General features: G+C 34.9%; 1 protein-coding gene across 2 annotated transcripts in view; it reads right to left on the minus strand.

Moving 5' to 3' along the window:
- Positions 1 to 3843: 3843 nt before the first annotated feature.
- The window catches only part of NR3C1 (nuclear receptor subfamily 3 group C member 1), a 131121-nt gene continuing 117831 nt past the window's right edge, over positions 3844 to 17133 (minus strand). For both annotated transcript variants that reach the window (XM_051978636.1, XM_051978637.1), the window contains exons 7-9: positions 12315 to 12445; positions 9181 to 9338; positions 3844 to 8298 (exon numbers count right to left, since the gene is read on the minus strand). In XM_051978636.1, the coding sequence (XP_051834596.1) occupies positions 8146 to 8298; positions 9181 to 9338; positions 12315 to 12445 (442 nt within the window). In that variant the 3' untranslated portion in view covers positions 3844 to 8145. The remainder of the gene's footprint in view (positions 8299 to 9180; positions 9339 to 12314; positions 12446 to 17133) is intronic.

Here is a 17133-nt window from a genome sequence, read left to right on the forward strand (position 1 = left end):
ATCTGACTCTTCGTGACCTCATGGACCACAGCATGCCAAGAGTGTCCATTGGGTTTTCTTGGCAAGGATACTGGAATAATTTGTCTCTTCCTCTTCCAGTGGATTAAGGCAAACAAAGGTCAAATGACTTGGCTGGGATTACACAGCTAGTAAACTTACTAATAAGCTAGTAAGCATCTGAGGCCACATTTGAACTCAGGTCTTTCTGATATGCTCTATACACTGAGTCATCTAACTGCCTCCTAGAAGCCATTAAAAGACTGAATTTTTATCTCTTTGAGTGCTGAAGTTTAAAATAATAATGATGAAAATAAAAATAACTAACATTATTTAGAGCTTTAAGATTTGCGATACCCTTTATACATGGTATTTTCAGTTGATTTCATAGATGATCACAGATGATGAAATGAAATCTCACAAGGCTAAGTGACTTGTGCATGATTATATAGCTAGTATGTTGGAGGCATTATTTGAACTCCCAATTCTACTTTCAGCATGTTCTCTATGCCTAGAATATTTAAGGATGAGTAAGAAAAAATGTTGTTTGTTAGAAGGCTCTAAAATTAATAAGGGGATTGGGATTTTATTTATCTTAAAAGTTGCTTTCAGAAATGAGAACTTCAGAGACACATGGGCAAATTGGTAGGAACTGATGCAGAGAGAAGCAAACAGAACCAGAACAACTTACATGATGAGAACAATAATGCAAATTCAAAAGAGCACTCAAAGGAAAGGGGAAGTCTGAAAAATTGAAAGGCCAATAAATATTCAGGAGAACAAATAGGTGAGGGGATCAGGACTGCACAGTGTTGCAACCATTTTTGAACTGGTGACTATTTCATTGTTTTTATCCCTACCTGGTTTTGTTTGTCACAGTAGATAGATTAATATGTAAGAAAAATGGAGGTGAATAACTACTTTGTAATAAAACAAATGACATTGGCAACAAAAGTAAAGCAGAGCAGTGAATGCTTATATCTTTTATTTTAGCTGTGTGTATACACTGAGAGAACCCTGCCCAAGGTGGGACAGTTGGAAGTATTAAAGAGAAGTAAAATGTTCAAGTCCTTTGCAAAAGGCCTACCAATAAATACTTACTGTTTATCACAAGATAAGCCATTCAAAAGTGATAAGACATTCAGGTTTTGAGCAGTCAGCTTATTCAATTGTGTCCCTTTTTGGGATTTTTCTTGGAAGAGATACTGGGGTAGTTTGCCATTTCCTTCTTCAACTCTTTTTACAGATGAAGGAACTAAGGCAAACAGTGTTAAATGGTTTGTTCAGGGTCACACAGGTAGTAAGTCTGAAGCTGGATTAAATTTAGATCTTCCTGATTCCTGGAACTTTATGGATTGTACAACTAGCTATCCTTTTAAACATACGGCCCTGCAGTAAAACCAGAGATTGATTATGAGCTAATTCCTCCTGGGGTAGAGTTTTTATTCTAAATGGCTATAAATCTAAACCAAGAATTCTTGCAATTTGGGATAACCTTAAGTGAGTTTTATTTGAGTAAGGCTGATAAAATATTACAACTTCCTTTATTTCCATCTCTTTCTTCTTCCCACAAAGATAGTTGGAAGGAATGGCAGTTTTTCTAAACTTTGAACCCATCTATTTATTCAATTTACCAAAAACTATTTGCACCTGTTTCTTTCTTTAAGAAAATTTGTGGAGCATAATTGCTATCAAACTAGGGTGTATTTAAGAAATAGGTGCACTGAGAAGCAGCTCTGTGGACTGATTCAGTCTGCATGGCCTGAGCTCCAGGTCGTTGCATCTAGAAGACCTGCAATCATTTATGAAGCCAGGATCATTTCAATTGAAATCAGTAGGTAAATGTGGTGGTGGTGGTGGAGGGGGCGGAGTGTGGGGGGAGAAATACGATAGAAATTCAATTGTTTCTTTAAAGAAAATTCTATGTGGAATAATTTTAATCCAGGATAGTTTCTAGGAAGAAATTAGAAACAATGTCACCTAAAGGAGATTGGAGAGGCAGCGAGGGGGCTCAGTGGAATTGAGTGCTGAACTTGAGTTCAAATCTGACTTCAGACACTTAATATCTGTGTGCTATTGGCAAGTCATTTAGCCACTGTTTGCCTTAATTCACTGGAGAAGGAAATGGCAAACCACTCCAGTATCCTTGCCAAGAAAACCCCATAATGGAGTCACAAAGAGTTGGACACGACTGAATGACTGAACAACAGTAAAGCAAACAAGACTTGAAAATACATGGGATATCAGTGCCTGAGCTTCTAGTAGGTCATGATTATTCTTAAAGAAAACTATTCTAGGGGCAGCTAGATAGTGCAATAGTGGAGCACTACCCGAAGTCAGGAGGATCTAAGTTCAAATCCCATCTCAGACACTTAACATTAAGTAGCTGTGTGATCCTGGGCAATCACTTAACCCAAATGCACTGAAAACAACACAAACAAACAAAAAAAAACTTAATAACTAGCTGAACAGGAAGTTAGATGGTATAATGGATAAGGCATTGAACCCAGAGTCAAGAAGGCCTTGATTTATTGTTTCAGTGACTGTCTAGACTTAAAGTGTTGGAGAAATTGTTAATAATGTAGATTAAATTTAAAAATGTGTGGTGGATATGTGTGTGTGTGTGTGTGTGTGTGTGTGTGTGTGTGTGTATAGATGCACACATAGAAATTTATACATACATATACATACATCCTTTTTTTCCTTCTGGAGATCTGGAGATTTACTACCTACCACTGGGTAAAGCACTTTGTAAATCTTAGAGTACTGTATAAATACTAGCTGTTATTGTTTTATTATTATTAAAATCAAAGTTAATCTCTCTCTCTCTCTCTCTATATATATATATATATTTTTATCACATTCTAGATGGGTGCCAAGATTTTCTGACTAGATTGAAGAAGGTTTAGTTTTTGTGTAGTCTTAATTTCTTACTAAGCAATGCTTATGGCGATAAAGCCCCACGGCAATGACAGTGATACAGTTTGATGTGCACTGAAATCTGACTTGATCTATTAATTAGATAATATTTTGGCTCACTATTAGGGTAAAATAAATAGCACAGCTGTTTCTTACCAAAGCCAATAAGCTTAAAAAAACAAAACAAAACAAAACTATTCAATGCCATGTAACACCTAAAGCAAAATCATCCCCCTGTAATTTGGCATGGGTTTGTTCAAGATGGCTCAGATAATGATTTTGTTAAGTGGTGGTTTTCCTAAGATCCTTAGGATCTTAGAGACTAGGTACATATAGTCAAACCTGACTCCTGAGATCAGGGCCTTGATCACTGAAATAATCTAAAGGAAATTAATGTTAAATATTCAGAAAGGTGTTTAGATCTGCCAACTTGTTGGCTCAAGATTTTAACTTAAATGACACAAAACAGAACCTGACATTGTTTAAAATATTCTCTGCCCTCTGAAAAGGAGCAAACTGGAAGTGATGAGATTTGCAAAGAAATAAGATAAACCAGTCCCACATTAACAAATGATACGGAAAGAATTTCTGAATCATTTGTTAATGTGGGACTGGTTGAGGGGCTGTTGGGTAGTTAAAAACACATCCTGGGGTTGGTGGGGGGGCTAACTTTCTAGTCCTAGGGCTCAGTAGTTAGTATATGATTTTTTGACATTTTTTAAAAAAAAGGATCTTTCCTTTTCCCCTTTGATTTTAATTTCTGGGGTTACTGCCTTCCAAACTGAACAAAGTAGGGGAGGTGGTTATGAAAGGGAAGGCAGGAAAAGGAAACCTCATGGTTGATTTCCCCCTATACTGGGAAATGGGAAAACAGATGTGAGTACAGGTGTCTAGTCAAAGCACTACCAAAAAGCATTGTGGAGTCACTTGATGGAAAAAGCAAGTTTTTATTATGATTTCTGGCCATGATTTGGCATAGCTGTAAATGACTACCATTTACTGCCAATTCTGTACAAACGTGTGGGGTGATATTACTGGGACGGCGAATTAAAATGAAAAATAAAAGTTAAACATTTCCACACGAGATTTTACAATCCACCATTGCACTGAGTGGATGAAAAAGACACGTTTTACTACAGAATTATTTTTTCTTTACTACAGAATTATTCAGCATGGATAAAAAACTACAACTTTTATATATTTTTTTTAAACAGGAGTCACTGGTTTTAATTATTTTTACACATTTTAAAATTACTGTGATAAAAAATAATGAAAAAGCTTTTTAATAATGCCATACACAGTATAATATAGATCTTTCCCCTTACATAGCTTTTGTTTAATATACAAAATAGAATATCGACACACTTGAATCTATATGTGGTTAAGCAAGGTAAAATATCTAAGGGGGCTATTTTCATACACACAGCCTTTCATCAGAAAGCGAAATCCTTCTTTGAAAGAGACTCTATTTCTTTCCTAAAAATGAGGCTCTTGTCTCAGCACATCAATAGCCACTGATGCACTGAGACCTGGAATACGTGCCTGGTTTTGGATGACAGTTGTGCCATTTAAAATACTGTTTAATGTATTCTCCTTGTCCTTCTCTCCTTTCCCTCCACTGTACTCATGCTGGAAACAGGCTGATGAAACACACATTATAACTAATATCTACAACCTTTTTTTGGTGACTTGACAAGATCATATCCCTTTATCAAAGCAAAGGAACTCAATTATACTAATGTTTTTACAGCCTATGGGGTTATCAAGACAAGTTTTTCAGAAGGCATGTTTAATTAAACCTGTAGATTTAGGGACAGTTGAGGACTGTCTCTGTGAAGGGGAGAAGGTTTTTTTTTTGAAGTGCTATTTATAGCAAGGTTAGATTTCATTTTTGAATCTCATTCTATGCTAATTCCATTGCCACAAACCAATTGCTGGCTCTTCTTCCTTCTTTGGATAGGAGTTTCTTTTGGGTTTGCCCCTAAAGGGAGGTGATACAGAGTTTCATGGATGAGAAGTTGGGCAGTATGGATTTTCTGTCTTACTTTTGTAAGCCAATTACCTTTCTATCTCCCTGCTAAGATAGAAGGAGAATAACAGATACTAGGAGGCCACAGAATTTTGTTTCCATGTTGCCCAGTTACCTCGCTCTATCTCTGTGGTACTCAATATCACATCATAAAGTCACCAAAGAAGAATCACATTTTTGAGCTATCACTGGAAGCATTTTTCATGTATGGGACACACATGCCTGCAACTCACATTAAAATGAATAACAACTTTAAAAAGGTGTGAATAGTTAAATACTAGCGGCAGAATGAAGGCTGTCTGCAAGTAGCACCTGGTCTAACTTTTGTACAAGATCCACAATTGCAGCCCATGCACATTGACCTAGTTAAAACTGTTATCTGTTTACATTTGTATTAATCCCAAAAGGGTGGGTGCCATTCTTTCCCCAGTTATGGCAATCTCACAACTGTCAGTAGGACTTTTCCACAGAGACTGTCAGTACGTGACATTTCATAAACTTGGGAGCAAATGAGTGTTGACCACATTCTCTAAGCAGAGATTTCTTTTCCTGGAACAGGTTTTGAAACCTAACGCTATCATGAATCTTAAAATATTATTTCTGAGGCACTGTAAAACTTCCCCTCCAGCTAGGTGAAAAATATCTTAAGAGTAACACTTGAATCCTGGCCATAAGGAAAGAAGCTTTCCCTTTTATCGTGCATTTGAAAAAAAAACAAGTGATTACTCCATTTAAAAAAAAAAAAATAAAAGCAAAGACATATCAAATACTGAAGCTTATAGCATTCAAAAGCTATCCAAGAAAAGTCTCACTTAATCCCTTATTTTAATGGGAAGTGAAGTTTTGCCATAGGATAGAAAAGAAGTAGTGTATTGTGAATGACCTGTGTTGTTTTGCAGTATATATACATATTGCTGGTACCTGTGTGCATTATTATTGCCAAGCTTCTTAAGCCACTGTTTTTGCTAAGCTGTATGAGAGGCTGTATGTGAAAGTAACCCTGCTATTGGCCAGTGCCCTACATATCTAAGAGCCATTCTTTTTATCCCCCGCTTGCTCTCTCTCTCTCCATTCCTTCCTTTCTTTCTTTTTTTCAGCAGGAGGACAAACCAACATGTAGGGATAACAGATTCACTGTCTGAAAAAGAAAAGTGATTGGAATTCCAGGTTAATGGGATGATGCTATTCTCAATTTGATGGGATATGGCCCAAGCAAAATGGCCACATGTAGGATTGCCTCCTCAGTCCCTCTCTTCCCATCTATGGACTGCCAACTATATAAACACACACACATACTATAAATCGTTTAGATTATCCTTCTGCATTTCTCTGAATCCTATGAAAAATATAGAACATGTCATGATAAAACAATCTGTCATCTAAAAATTCATTCTTATTATACACTATACAAGCTATTTTACAATCACTTGAATAAATTGCATGTAAAGCTGCAGTAGCCCTTCCCTTCCTGGATTAGTGAATACCAATATGATATATATTTATATATATGTATATCTGAAAGTAGAACTAAATATAAAAATATATTAGAAGTTTCATATTTTTAATATTAGATTTTTTTTTTCAGTTTCTATTACACAAATAATTTGGCCACTGAATAAAAATCAATTCTTGTTGTGGCTCAGTAAATAGGTTAAGTTTTGAGTTTACAGAAAGTTGGTAAGGTGCACACAGAAAGGGCTACTACAGCTTCTAAATCTTCTAAAATGATCACCCATAGTGAGGAGGAGAGATTCACAAGACCCCTTGTCAAGTTTATGGCACAAGAGAAAGTGAAGAGGAAGGGATGTGTAAGCCTCACAAACACAAAAGTCTGACAATACGATCAGAAATCACAAAAATTCATAGCTGAGGGTCTCCTATACCCCAGGAGACAGGGACCAACTGGTGTGAGATGGGAATGTGAAAATAGGTGTCTAGCCAGTTTTTTTGTTTGATTTGATTTTGTGGTTCAGCAAATTGAGCCTTTTAAAATCCGAATAAAATTGACTTAAGTAAAATTTAGGAAGGGGCAGCACTGGTTTTAAGAACAAACACTGTCCAGTTATGACTGAAAAACTTCTCTGAGCTGTTCTGAAACCCTGAAGGTCAATATTCTTTCATAAAAGGATCCCTGAACAAGATTCAAAACTCACTTCCTTGCCATCTTTCTAGGGACTTATTCTCTTACACCCTGATGAGGAAAGAGGCCTGAAGAACATCAGAGCTGGCAGAAATTAGAACCCGTGTGTTTGGGATCTTGCTCCTGTGATTTTCACTCTATCATACCGGTGTGATCAGGCCACTTCTAGAAGTTACTATCTATTTACCATAGCTTATTCATAGCTTATTGAGCAGGCCACCAGACTGGGTGACATGTACCAGTTAATTACCAGATGGAACTATATCTATTTGCTATGTAGATGTGTAGATATATCTTGTAAAGCAATAGGGTGATAACTGGTAAAGACTCTTGAGGTCTGAGAAAATTTTGTTTGTGGTCTCCTGAGAGCAAAAAGCTCTCGGGGTAGAAGCACCAACCCATTTTCGCGCAGAAGAATAATGGTTAGCGTTTATTTAGGAAAGCTGTGAACCGGGCGCCCACCTGAAACAGACAGCTGTACAACAGGCAACTCGAATACAAAAATGATGTAAGAAAAATGGGCAGGCCAAGTTCACTGAATATAAAGGTAAAGGAAATTGCTAAAACCGGACAGTTATAGCTATAAAAGGCACAACTTCCCTTTTCTGGCATACATTTGTAAACTTTTTTCAGGTTACCATGCATAAATCAAAAGGCTATCTTAACTATACAGGGGGAGAAGGGAAGGAAAAAAAAAAAAGAAAAACACGATCAAAAAAAGTTCTAGAAAACACATATCCAACCAATTGTGGAAAATCACTAGTAGAATGTTCATGATACAGATTCCTGGCAGCAGGAATTACGGTGCCATCTTTTGTCCACTGGGAAGGTCTGTCCCAGGATGACATGTCTAATTTCCAGGATTTACAAAATGACTTATTTCACTTCCTTTCTCCCTACTGCTGCTCCCGTTGTTTCAAAGCAACCATGTCCATGTCCGAGTCTTGGCCCTCTAGAAACCACATGTAGTGCATAATTGCAGAAGGAACGCCGCCACAAGGACAAAATGAACCAGTCTATAAATCTGACTTCTTTAAGGCAACCTTTTGTATTAAGGCAGTCACTTCTGATGAAAGAGCAGTTTTTTGATATTTCCATTTGAGTATTTTGGTATCTGATTACTGATGATTTCAGCCAACATCTCCGGGAACTCGATGCTCATGGTCTTATCCAAAAACGTTTGGAAGCAATAATTCAGAAGGTTTTCAACTATCTAAAAGGAGAAGAGAATGAATCAGGTAAAAGTGATGTCCAAAGAAGCATGCTTGCAGAACTGTAATGTATTTGCAAGCAACAATCCTTCTTTCTTGTTTTTTACAGTTCTACCCCAATTCCTAAAAAAGGAAAACTAGAAGAATTCAGTGAGCAAATAATTACATATGATATATTTCAAGTTGTCTTAGAGCATTTAAGCTGGATGGATTGGAAGTCAATAGGAGAATACAGAACAGCAGAATGGAAAACAGTGCCAGCTGTTTCCATTTCTGTAAGAATAATTATTGTTGACTCATTCCATAGGACTCACCATTGTGAACTTTACTACATTCCAGGTAAATGGGACTACCAATTGTTTCTTGAACCTAAAACTTCACTTTCCACCTTTGTGCATGGGCACAAGTTGGCCCCAATCTCATGTCCTTCCTCATTTACTTCCCTTTAGAATCCTTGTCTTTCTTCAAGCCTCAGATCAAATGTCACCTATTCCACAAAGCTTCCCTTGATCTCCCTTGTTATCCTCCTGCCTCAAATCCTATATTTTATTTAGTAACCCTTAAAAAATCCAAATAAATATTTGTATACAAATTATATCCCTTCCAGAAGAATGTCAGTTCTTGAGAGGACAAAGATGCATTTATGTTTTCATCATTTTGTCACTAAGTGCCTATAGCAGGTGCTTAATACGTGTTTGGAATGAAATGAGTTGCCTGGATTGGGAAGAGTAATCTGTTGCCTTTGTTTCATGATAATTCCTGATGTCACCTAGAAACATGTGCCACTATTACTATACTGACTATTCTAAATAGATGGCTTTCAAAAATTAAGACATAAAACCCCAATGTGATGATTAAAGTTGCAGAGAAAATAAAAAACTCACCTCATGCATGGAGTCCAGAAGTTTAGTCAGCTGATAAAATCGCTGCCAGTTCTGACTTGAGTTTCCTTCCCTCTTGACTATGGCTTTCCCCAGCTCTTTGATGTAAGTCATTCTAATCTCATCAAAGAGTGACTGGCTCTTCAAACCTTCCTTGGGAACTGAAAAAGCAAAAAAGGAAATGCCTCTTGATGATGGAGATTAGGATGAAGTATTAAAAATCCTTTCACATGGTGTTATGATGGCTGGTGAGTGAAATACTCCAGAACAACATGTCTACCCTGACTATAAGTATGTTATTTGGAACAAGTTGAGATTATCCTATACAGCACTAACATATGCTTTTGTTGAGACAGAATCATTTGGGAATGTCTATGAAGCCATGTTGGAAGTAACTAAATGAAAGAATTGTGGCGAACAACAAAAGTGAGAAGCATCTTCAAAGTATGTGTTGTGAAGAGAGAAAATCTAGTAATAATCGATTGTCTTGAAGCATGTGGGTAGCAGATTTGGCTCACTGAGGATAAAACAGAAGGGGCCTATTTGGAAATAGTGCTCAAATGGCCAAGATCAATGATCTGAACTCAGTAAAATGAACAAAAGCCCAAGAGAGATGGTTAGATGCTCAGAGGACTCTTGAGGTTTCTACCTTCTTCTGAGAAAAGGAATAGTATGTTCAGGAGGTGAATGTGAATAAAATTCTGTTACTATTTGGCTATAAATTCTATTTACATATGAAACCAATAGTATTTTATTTTCTGTGGGTTGGTGTAATCATTATCAAGGTATTGCCAGAAACACTGGCGATGATGGAGTAGAAGCTACTTTGGACCAGGAGTCAGCAGACGCAGGGTAACCATCTGTCAAGAATACTACCCTGTGATACAACAGAAGATCATTTCTTCTGCAATCTCTTATTAAATGTATATGGTCTTTTCTTGAAAGTAACTAATGCCTATAGTACTTTTTTATACTTTTTTGTGTCTCCTCCCCTTTTGGCGGAACACAATCTCTCAGATGTAGCTTCTACATAGTCTACAATAGGTACCAAGTGAGATGACATATCCTGAAATAAAGTCCAAGTAATGGTGTCTTTGAGGATAAGGAATGCCTGTCTCATCTCAGGGCAGCAGATCTTGGTTGCATTTTATAAAGGACTATACTTCATGACTGATGTATCAAATGTTTTAGATCCTAATTCTGGTTGGGATCTTCATGTTGGCTCTGTATCATAGGCAATATAAATATTCCATCTAATTTCCAGATTGGAAGGCTTGTTGGAGGGCACAGAACTAGGAAATGACGGACATGAGATTTAACTCAGATCTTCTAAGTCCAAATCTAAGGTTCTTTCTTTGCAATGGTTGGTATTACACCTCTTTGTGTGTCTTCTTCCTAATGGACTTGTTTTATAAGGGCAAGGATTGTCTTTTTTTTTTTTTTTTTTTTTGTATTTTCATAGTGCTGGGCTGTGTCCTATTCAATGGTAATAAATACAAGGAACGGAATTATTATTTTCCCTCAAATGTTTATTTTACATGAACTACCCCTTAATCTAAACTGGAATTTGCAAAGAAGGGATATTGTAAGATATACTTTGAAAATAATCTCAACAAACTAGAGAGACTATTAACTCTAAGTACAATGTCTGAGATTAACCCTGCAGGTATCTGAAAAAAATTCTTTCTCTAGCAGTTCACAGGTAGAACATGGTAAAAAAGCAAAACTAAATAGAATATTCCATTTACACTTTTGTGGCTTTAAAATTAGTTTCACCTTTTTCTCTGATATGAGTGACAAAAGTCATTCTAAACATAAATGCTATTATTTTATTAAATGGATTTTCTGGAAAGCCCTTGGTTTTGAGACAAAGAGAACATGAGGAGCTGTTGCTGGATTCTGGCAAATATTCCCATTGGGCCATGCAGATCATTCATGGAAGTTCTCATTTTGATGGGTTAGGAAGTATTTTTGTGCAGTGATATTCCCAAATGTTCTCTGTACTGTTCACAATAAATGGAGAAGTGGATGAGTGTCAGAAGGGAGAATCCAATTCTCCTCTGGGTGTCCCAAGTTATATAGCCTATAACTTGTTACATGGTGGTAGCGTGACATAGAAAGCCAATGCTTTGTCTAGTCAAAACCCTGAATAGTGTCTGCCTTATGTGTGTAGGTTCTTATGGATCAGACAGAAGTTGATGTTCTGAAAGGGAAGAGGTAACTTATTTGTCTGACTGCCTTGGAGCTTTATTGCTTCACAGTCACTTGCTTATGGTTGACATGAAAAGATGAGGTTTCTTTAGACCAGTTCTGAGAATTAAGCTCAACTGCATTAACATATAGTAGAGAGTGTGTGTGTGTGTGTGTGTGTGTGTGTGTGTGTGTGTGTGCGCATGTGTAAATATAGGATGGGAGGAGTCTCCCTTCTAGAGTCCTCATGTTGCCCTTTGTACTTGATCTTATGTAACAGATGCAGCAATAAGTTGACTTTAGAACTATAATGTTTTTTTATCTAGGTGATATGCTGCAGGCTCAAGATAGATTCTTTTCCTTTTGTATATGGCAGCCTGGAAAGTTCAGAAATCCAGAAAATAAGAGGAATCATACAGATACATTAGATATATATACTCTTTTGTTCAATATTTATCTAGGTAATTGAAGATCCAAGAAAACTAATATTTATATAGTTAGTGTCTGTCTCTCTGTCTGTCTCTCTGTCTGTCTCTCTCTCCATATGTATGTATGTATGTATGTGTGTATATAGATATGTAATTTTTTAGGTATTATTATTCACAATTTAGTAGTGAAGATTACAAATGAAGCAATTTCACATACAGCTGACACTCAATGGAACAACAACAATAATGATAATGATGACGATATTTAGCATTTATGTAGATTTACTATTTATAAGGCACTTTACAAATGTTATCTTATTTGAATTTCAAAATAATATTAGAGTTTTTATAGTTAGAAGTTAAGTGACTTGCTCAGGATCACAAGTTAGTAAATGTTTGAGGCAGAATTTGAACTCAGGACTTCCTTATTCCAAGTCTAGTGCCTTATTTTATAATGTCTTTGAATGGAATACAGTTATATGAAACAGCTACTTAGTATCAGGTAAGAGCCTGACCTACCTGAAGAGAGAAGTAATAGAGTTTTCATGCAGAGATATTCTTCATAAGAAACCTGAAGCCTTTGTAATTCATTGGACACAACTAGCATATGTTTACATTGGTCATACATGCAGGGTAAATTCATCCTCTGCCTATGAAAGAAAGACAAACACGAAAAATTGCCATTAGAAACATTTAATCAGATAAACCTAGCCAAATACTGCCATTTCTCTTGACCCATTTCAAACGCAGTCTGAAGAAATAATTAGATTTTTCACCTGGAGAAACTGTAGCTATTATTTCTATATTTGGGGACAGAATTCCCCTTCCCACAAGATTTTTAAAATTATTCATTTGCCACTTTTATTTTATTCTATTTTATTTTTATTATAGCTTTTTATTTACAAGATATATGCATGGGTAATTTTTCAGCACTGATCCCTTGCAAAACCTTTTGTTCCTAACTTTTCCCCTTCTTCTCCCTATCCCCCCTCCCCCTCAGTGGCAGGTTGACCAGTACATGTTAAATATGTTAAAGTATATATTAAATACAATATATGTATACATACCCATACAATTATTTTGCTGCACAAGAAAAATCGAACTTAGAAATAAGGTAAAAATAACCTGAGAAGGAAATAAAAAATCATGTGCCACTTTTATAAAAAAACTTAAACCTATATCCATATCAAGGCTGATCCTACTTCAAAATGGATCTCATTAGGTACCCATTTCCCATCTGTTACTTTTGAATTTACCTTGTGATATTCTTTTAAATCAAGGATTTTTAACCTGTGAAAACTGTTTTCTAAACATTTTGACAATTATAATTCATAATTGGTTTCTTTTGTAATCTTATGTTCTTTAAGTATTTAAAAACACTTTTCTGAGACGCCTATAGGTTTTTACAAAGCTACAAAAGAATCCACAGCACAAAAAAAGGTTAAAAACCCTTGGCCTAGAAAATATTTCCATATGCACCCACACATGCAATCACATTCTTTTCTTTCTGTTTCTCTTAGAAGTGGACTTATATTGTAACTCATTCAATTAACCGCAGCTCATGTCACAAATATGTGACAACAGGATCAGAGGAAAGACTAGCTATTTTTAACTTTATTGCAGAGCCTTTGCAGACTTTATGTTTGAGACAATGGCTCAATGTGCATGTTGACTTTCGGTTTCTGTATAAAATAGTTAAACTACTCTTCTTACTCTTTTAATGTGATATATCTGCATAGATTCATTGAATAGGGACAATAGTCAAACAAAAGCTTCCTACTCTTAGGGATCTCTTAATAAATACAAGCTTGGTCCCTCTAATGGATCTTAGGGACTGTTTATTCATTTCAATTTGTTGCATGTACATAGAAAATTGTTGTTTGTCCTTCATTCTCAAAGAGGACTATGACATTAGGGAAATAATGCTAGCATGCAAGTGAAAGGGATTTAAGTGAGTGAGGACTGTGGAAAGTCACCAGCCTCACTTTTTCCTTCATAGTCAATTGGGCGGCCAAATACAGACGAGGACTAGAGATGGCTTTGGTCTTTTTGAGTTAAGATCTTTCCCAAGTCTCAGTTTGTCTAGAGTAACACTGTAGTTAGACCAACTAATAAGCATAAGAAATGCTTTGTTTAAAAAAAAGAAAAGCATTAAAATATTCATTCCTTTTTTCTTAGCATATAACTATGACTTGGTTATAAGTACTAACAAGCTACACTGGATCTAAGAATTCCTGTTCTCCACATATAATAGACAAATTATAACTGATGAAAATAGCTACCTCAACCATATCTCAACAATGATAACTCACCAATTGTGTTTAAATACTAAGAAATTATAATCCTATAGATTTTGGGGGAATGTATAGGTATATTCCAAAGGAGCTAATATAGCCAAAGAAATACACGTTAATAGACAACAATGATGTGATATCTTATTCCTTGGATCCATTTAAAATCCTTGCACAAATTAATTATCTTGCCCATGTAAATAAATGTGCTTGTTTTCCTATTTCCCCTTCCATTTCTAGTGGAACTAGACTACTACCTTCAGTTTAAATATATAGTTCTGGTTCAAAACTTGACTCCTCTGTTTCTCCCACTCCTCTCAAGTCATAATTGCCAAACATGATCGATTCTATCTCCACAATATCCCTTACACTTCCTCCCTTCCAGTTCTTGTCTCCAGAACTATTGTAAAAGTCTCTATTTTACCTGACTGCCAAAGTAATCAGCATAGTTATGAGGGAAATGAACACTATGTCCAGAAGATATAGATTTCAGTTCTAACTGCTACTTATTACTAGTATAATCTCTGTCAAGGCACTCATTTCTTTGGGTCTTGATTTATTCATATGCACGATGAAAGGATTGAACTACAGCAACTCTGAGTCCTGAGTACTATGATACTGTGACTAAATCAATATAAAATAAAGCCAGTGTTTACAAGATTTAAAGCTGGAAGGACCAGAAAGTTCTGTGTTTAGTCCAGGGCCTTCTCTTTTCTATATACTCTTTTGGTGATTTCATCAACTCCCATGAATTTAAATAATTATGACCTAAACAGAAGACTTACAGATGTATCTACACACACACACACATCTTCAGCCCTAGTTTCTGTCCAGTATTATCACTGCATTCAACCTGGATATCCTGGAAAGATCTCAAAATCAGTAAATCCAAAACAGAAGTCTTTATCAAATTTTCCTATGAGTCTTCCAGTTTCTCAATATTTTCTTTGGCTCAACACTTTTCTTCATCTCATATATTCAAACAGTTATAAATGTTGTCTTTGCTACTTTTATAATAACTATTCTATAGTTTTTTATTGTCTATTGAATTTTATTGTCTATTATTCTATAATAACTACAAACAGAACAATAGATTTTAAAAAACCTATCATAACTACTTTAAATGTCTTACCTGACTATTAAAAGCTTAACAGTTTATCTTTTCTGTTATTTGTTCTCCCCTCTCTTTATCTCTATCACTAAAGTTCACTCTAAAATAATAGTAGCTTTTTCTAAAGTCATTTTTACAGTGATCATCTGGCATTCGGACAAAAGCCATATATAACTAAGACTGCTGATGATATTGAATGTATGCATGGTCAAGATGCCTAAAGACCAATCATGAGTACAAAAATGTGTCGTTTAACCTTTTTTTTTTTAAGGAACAGACCTTGTTTATTGACTAAAGAAGCATTTTATTTTGAATAAAAAAATCACTATCTTATGTATACTTCCAACAAGTTGTCTCCCTTGTATATATCACAATTGCATAAAATCTTTGTTATATTTGAAATAATTTCTTTTAAAAGTATTACAGATTTTTTTTGTTTTTTTAAAATTACAATTATTTAGAGTACCCACACTATGTGGAGCTCTCTTGTAACAAAGTAAAATAATTAAACAATACTACAATACATGGACTTATCTGAAAGTGCATTCCAAAACTGTAGTACAACCCATATTAAAATGCTTTTTAGTTAACAAGAATTTATTTTCTTTCCCTCTCATCCCAACCTCATCCCAACATCCCAACCAAAAAGAGAAAAGGAAAACAAATTTCCTGGAACTAATAATCATGGTAAAGCAAAACAAATTTCCTCAACATCTGTATACAAAAACATATACATGTCTGATTCTGTACTCAAAATCCATTATCTCTCTTTCGTTAAATTAATAGTATATTTTATATGTTGGATATGTTGCAGTATATCCTAGATACAATATTGGTCTGCATCTTCTTTCACAGCATGACTAATATGGAAATAAGTTTTGTATGGTTGTACATATATAATCTATATCAAATTGCTTACTATCTTAGGGAAGAGAGAAGTGAAGGAAAGAGGGAGAAAATTTAGAATTCAAAATATTTTTTAAATAACTGTTTAAAATAGCCTTTAAAATAGTCTTTACAGTAAAAAATAAAATATTATTTTAATTTTTAATAAAGCTTTTAGTTTTCAAAAAAAAAATTAATAGTATATTTTGTCATTAGTTCCCCATAATGAGGGACAGTCATTATATTGATCATAGATCTTATAGTCTTTAAAATTGTTATCACTATTTTGACAATAGTTGTCAAAATAGTGTCACTATATATTTGTAGTGACAATACTAGAAATTGTTGCCACTATATAAACCATTCTGGTTTTGTTCCTTACATTCTTCATCAGTTTATGTCTTCAAAATTGGTTTTCTAAAATTTTCTAGTATTTTAGTTTTATAATTATCTAGTTTTTTAATTGCATTCCCCATTCAATTCTTCTTTTTCTCTCTCCTTTTCTTTTTCTCTCCCTCACCTTGTTAATAAAAGTGGGTTTAGATAAAAATTTACCTCAAGGACTACTCTGGCTCTATACCAAAAATTTTGATATGTCATTTCATGAGTGTTATTGTTTTTGTAATGAACTTATCTATGGTTTCTATGATTTGTTTTTGACTTACAGAGTCTTTAACATTATTCATTATAATTTAATTGCATTAGGATATATCAAGAATGTGTATAATATTTCTGCTTTTGTTTGTGAGGTTTTACATCCTAAAATGTAACTATTAATCTATTACAAAGTTTTTTATTGTCTATTTCTTCTTGTAATTTAGTTGCTTTCTCTCTTAAGTGTTCAGAAGTTGTCATTCAGATCCAAAAGAAAAACATAAACATGAATGTATAAAATACAATTACTACACTGTTAGTCTCAGGAATTGGATAGCATGTTTCAGCATCAGTACTCTAGAATTATGGTTGGTTATTATGGTGATCATAATTCACAAGATTTTAAAATATTGTGGTTAAAGTATATATTATTCTGTGGGTCTCCTAGTTCTATTGA

The sequence above is a fragment of the Antechinus flavipes genome, chromosome 2 (assembly GCF_016432865.1).
Source record: "Antechinus flavipes isolate AdamAnt ecotype Samford, QLD, Australia chromosome 2, AdamAnt_v2, whole genome shotgun sequence".
NCBI lineage: Eukaryota > Metazoa > Chordata > Mammalia > Dasyuromorphia > Dasyuridae > Antechinus > Antechinus flavipes.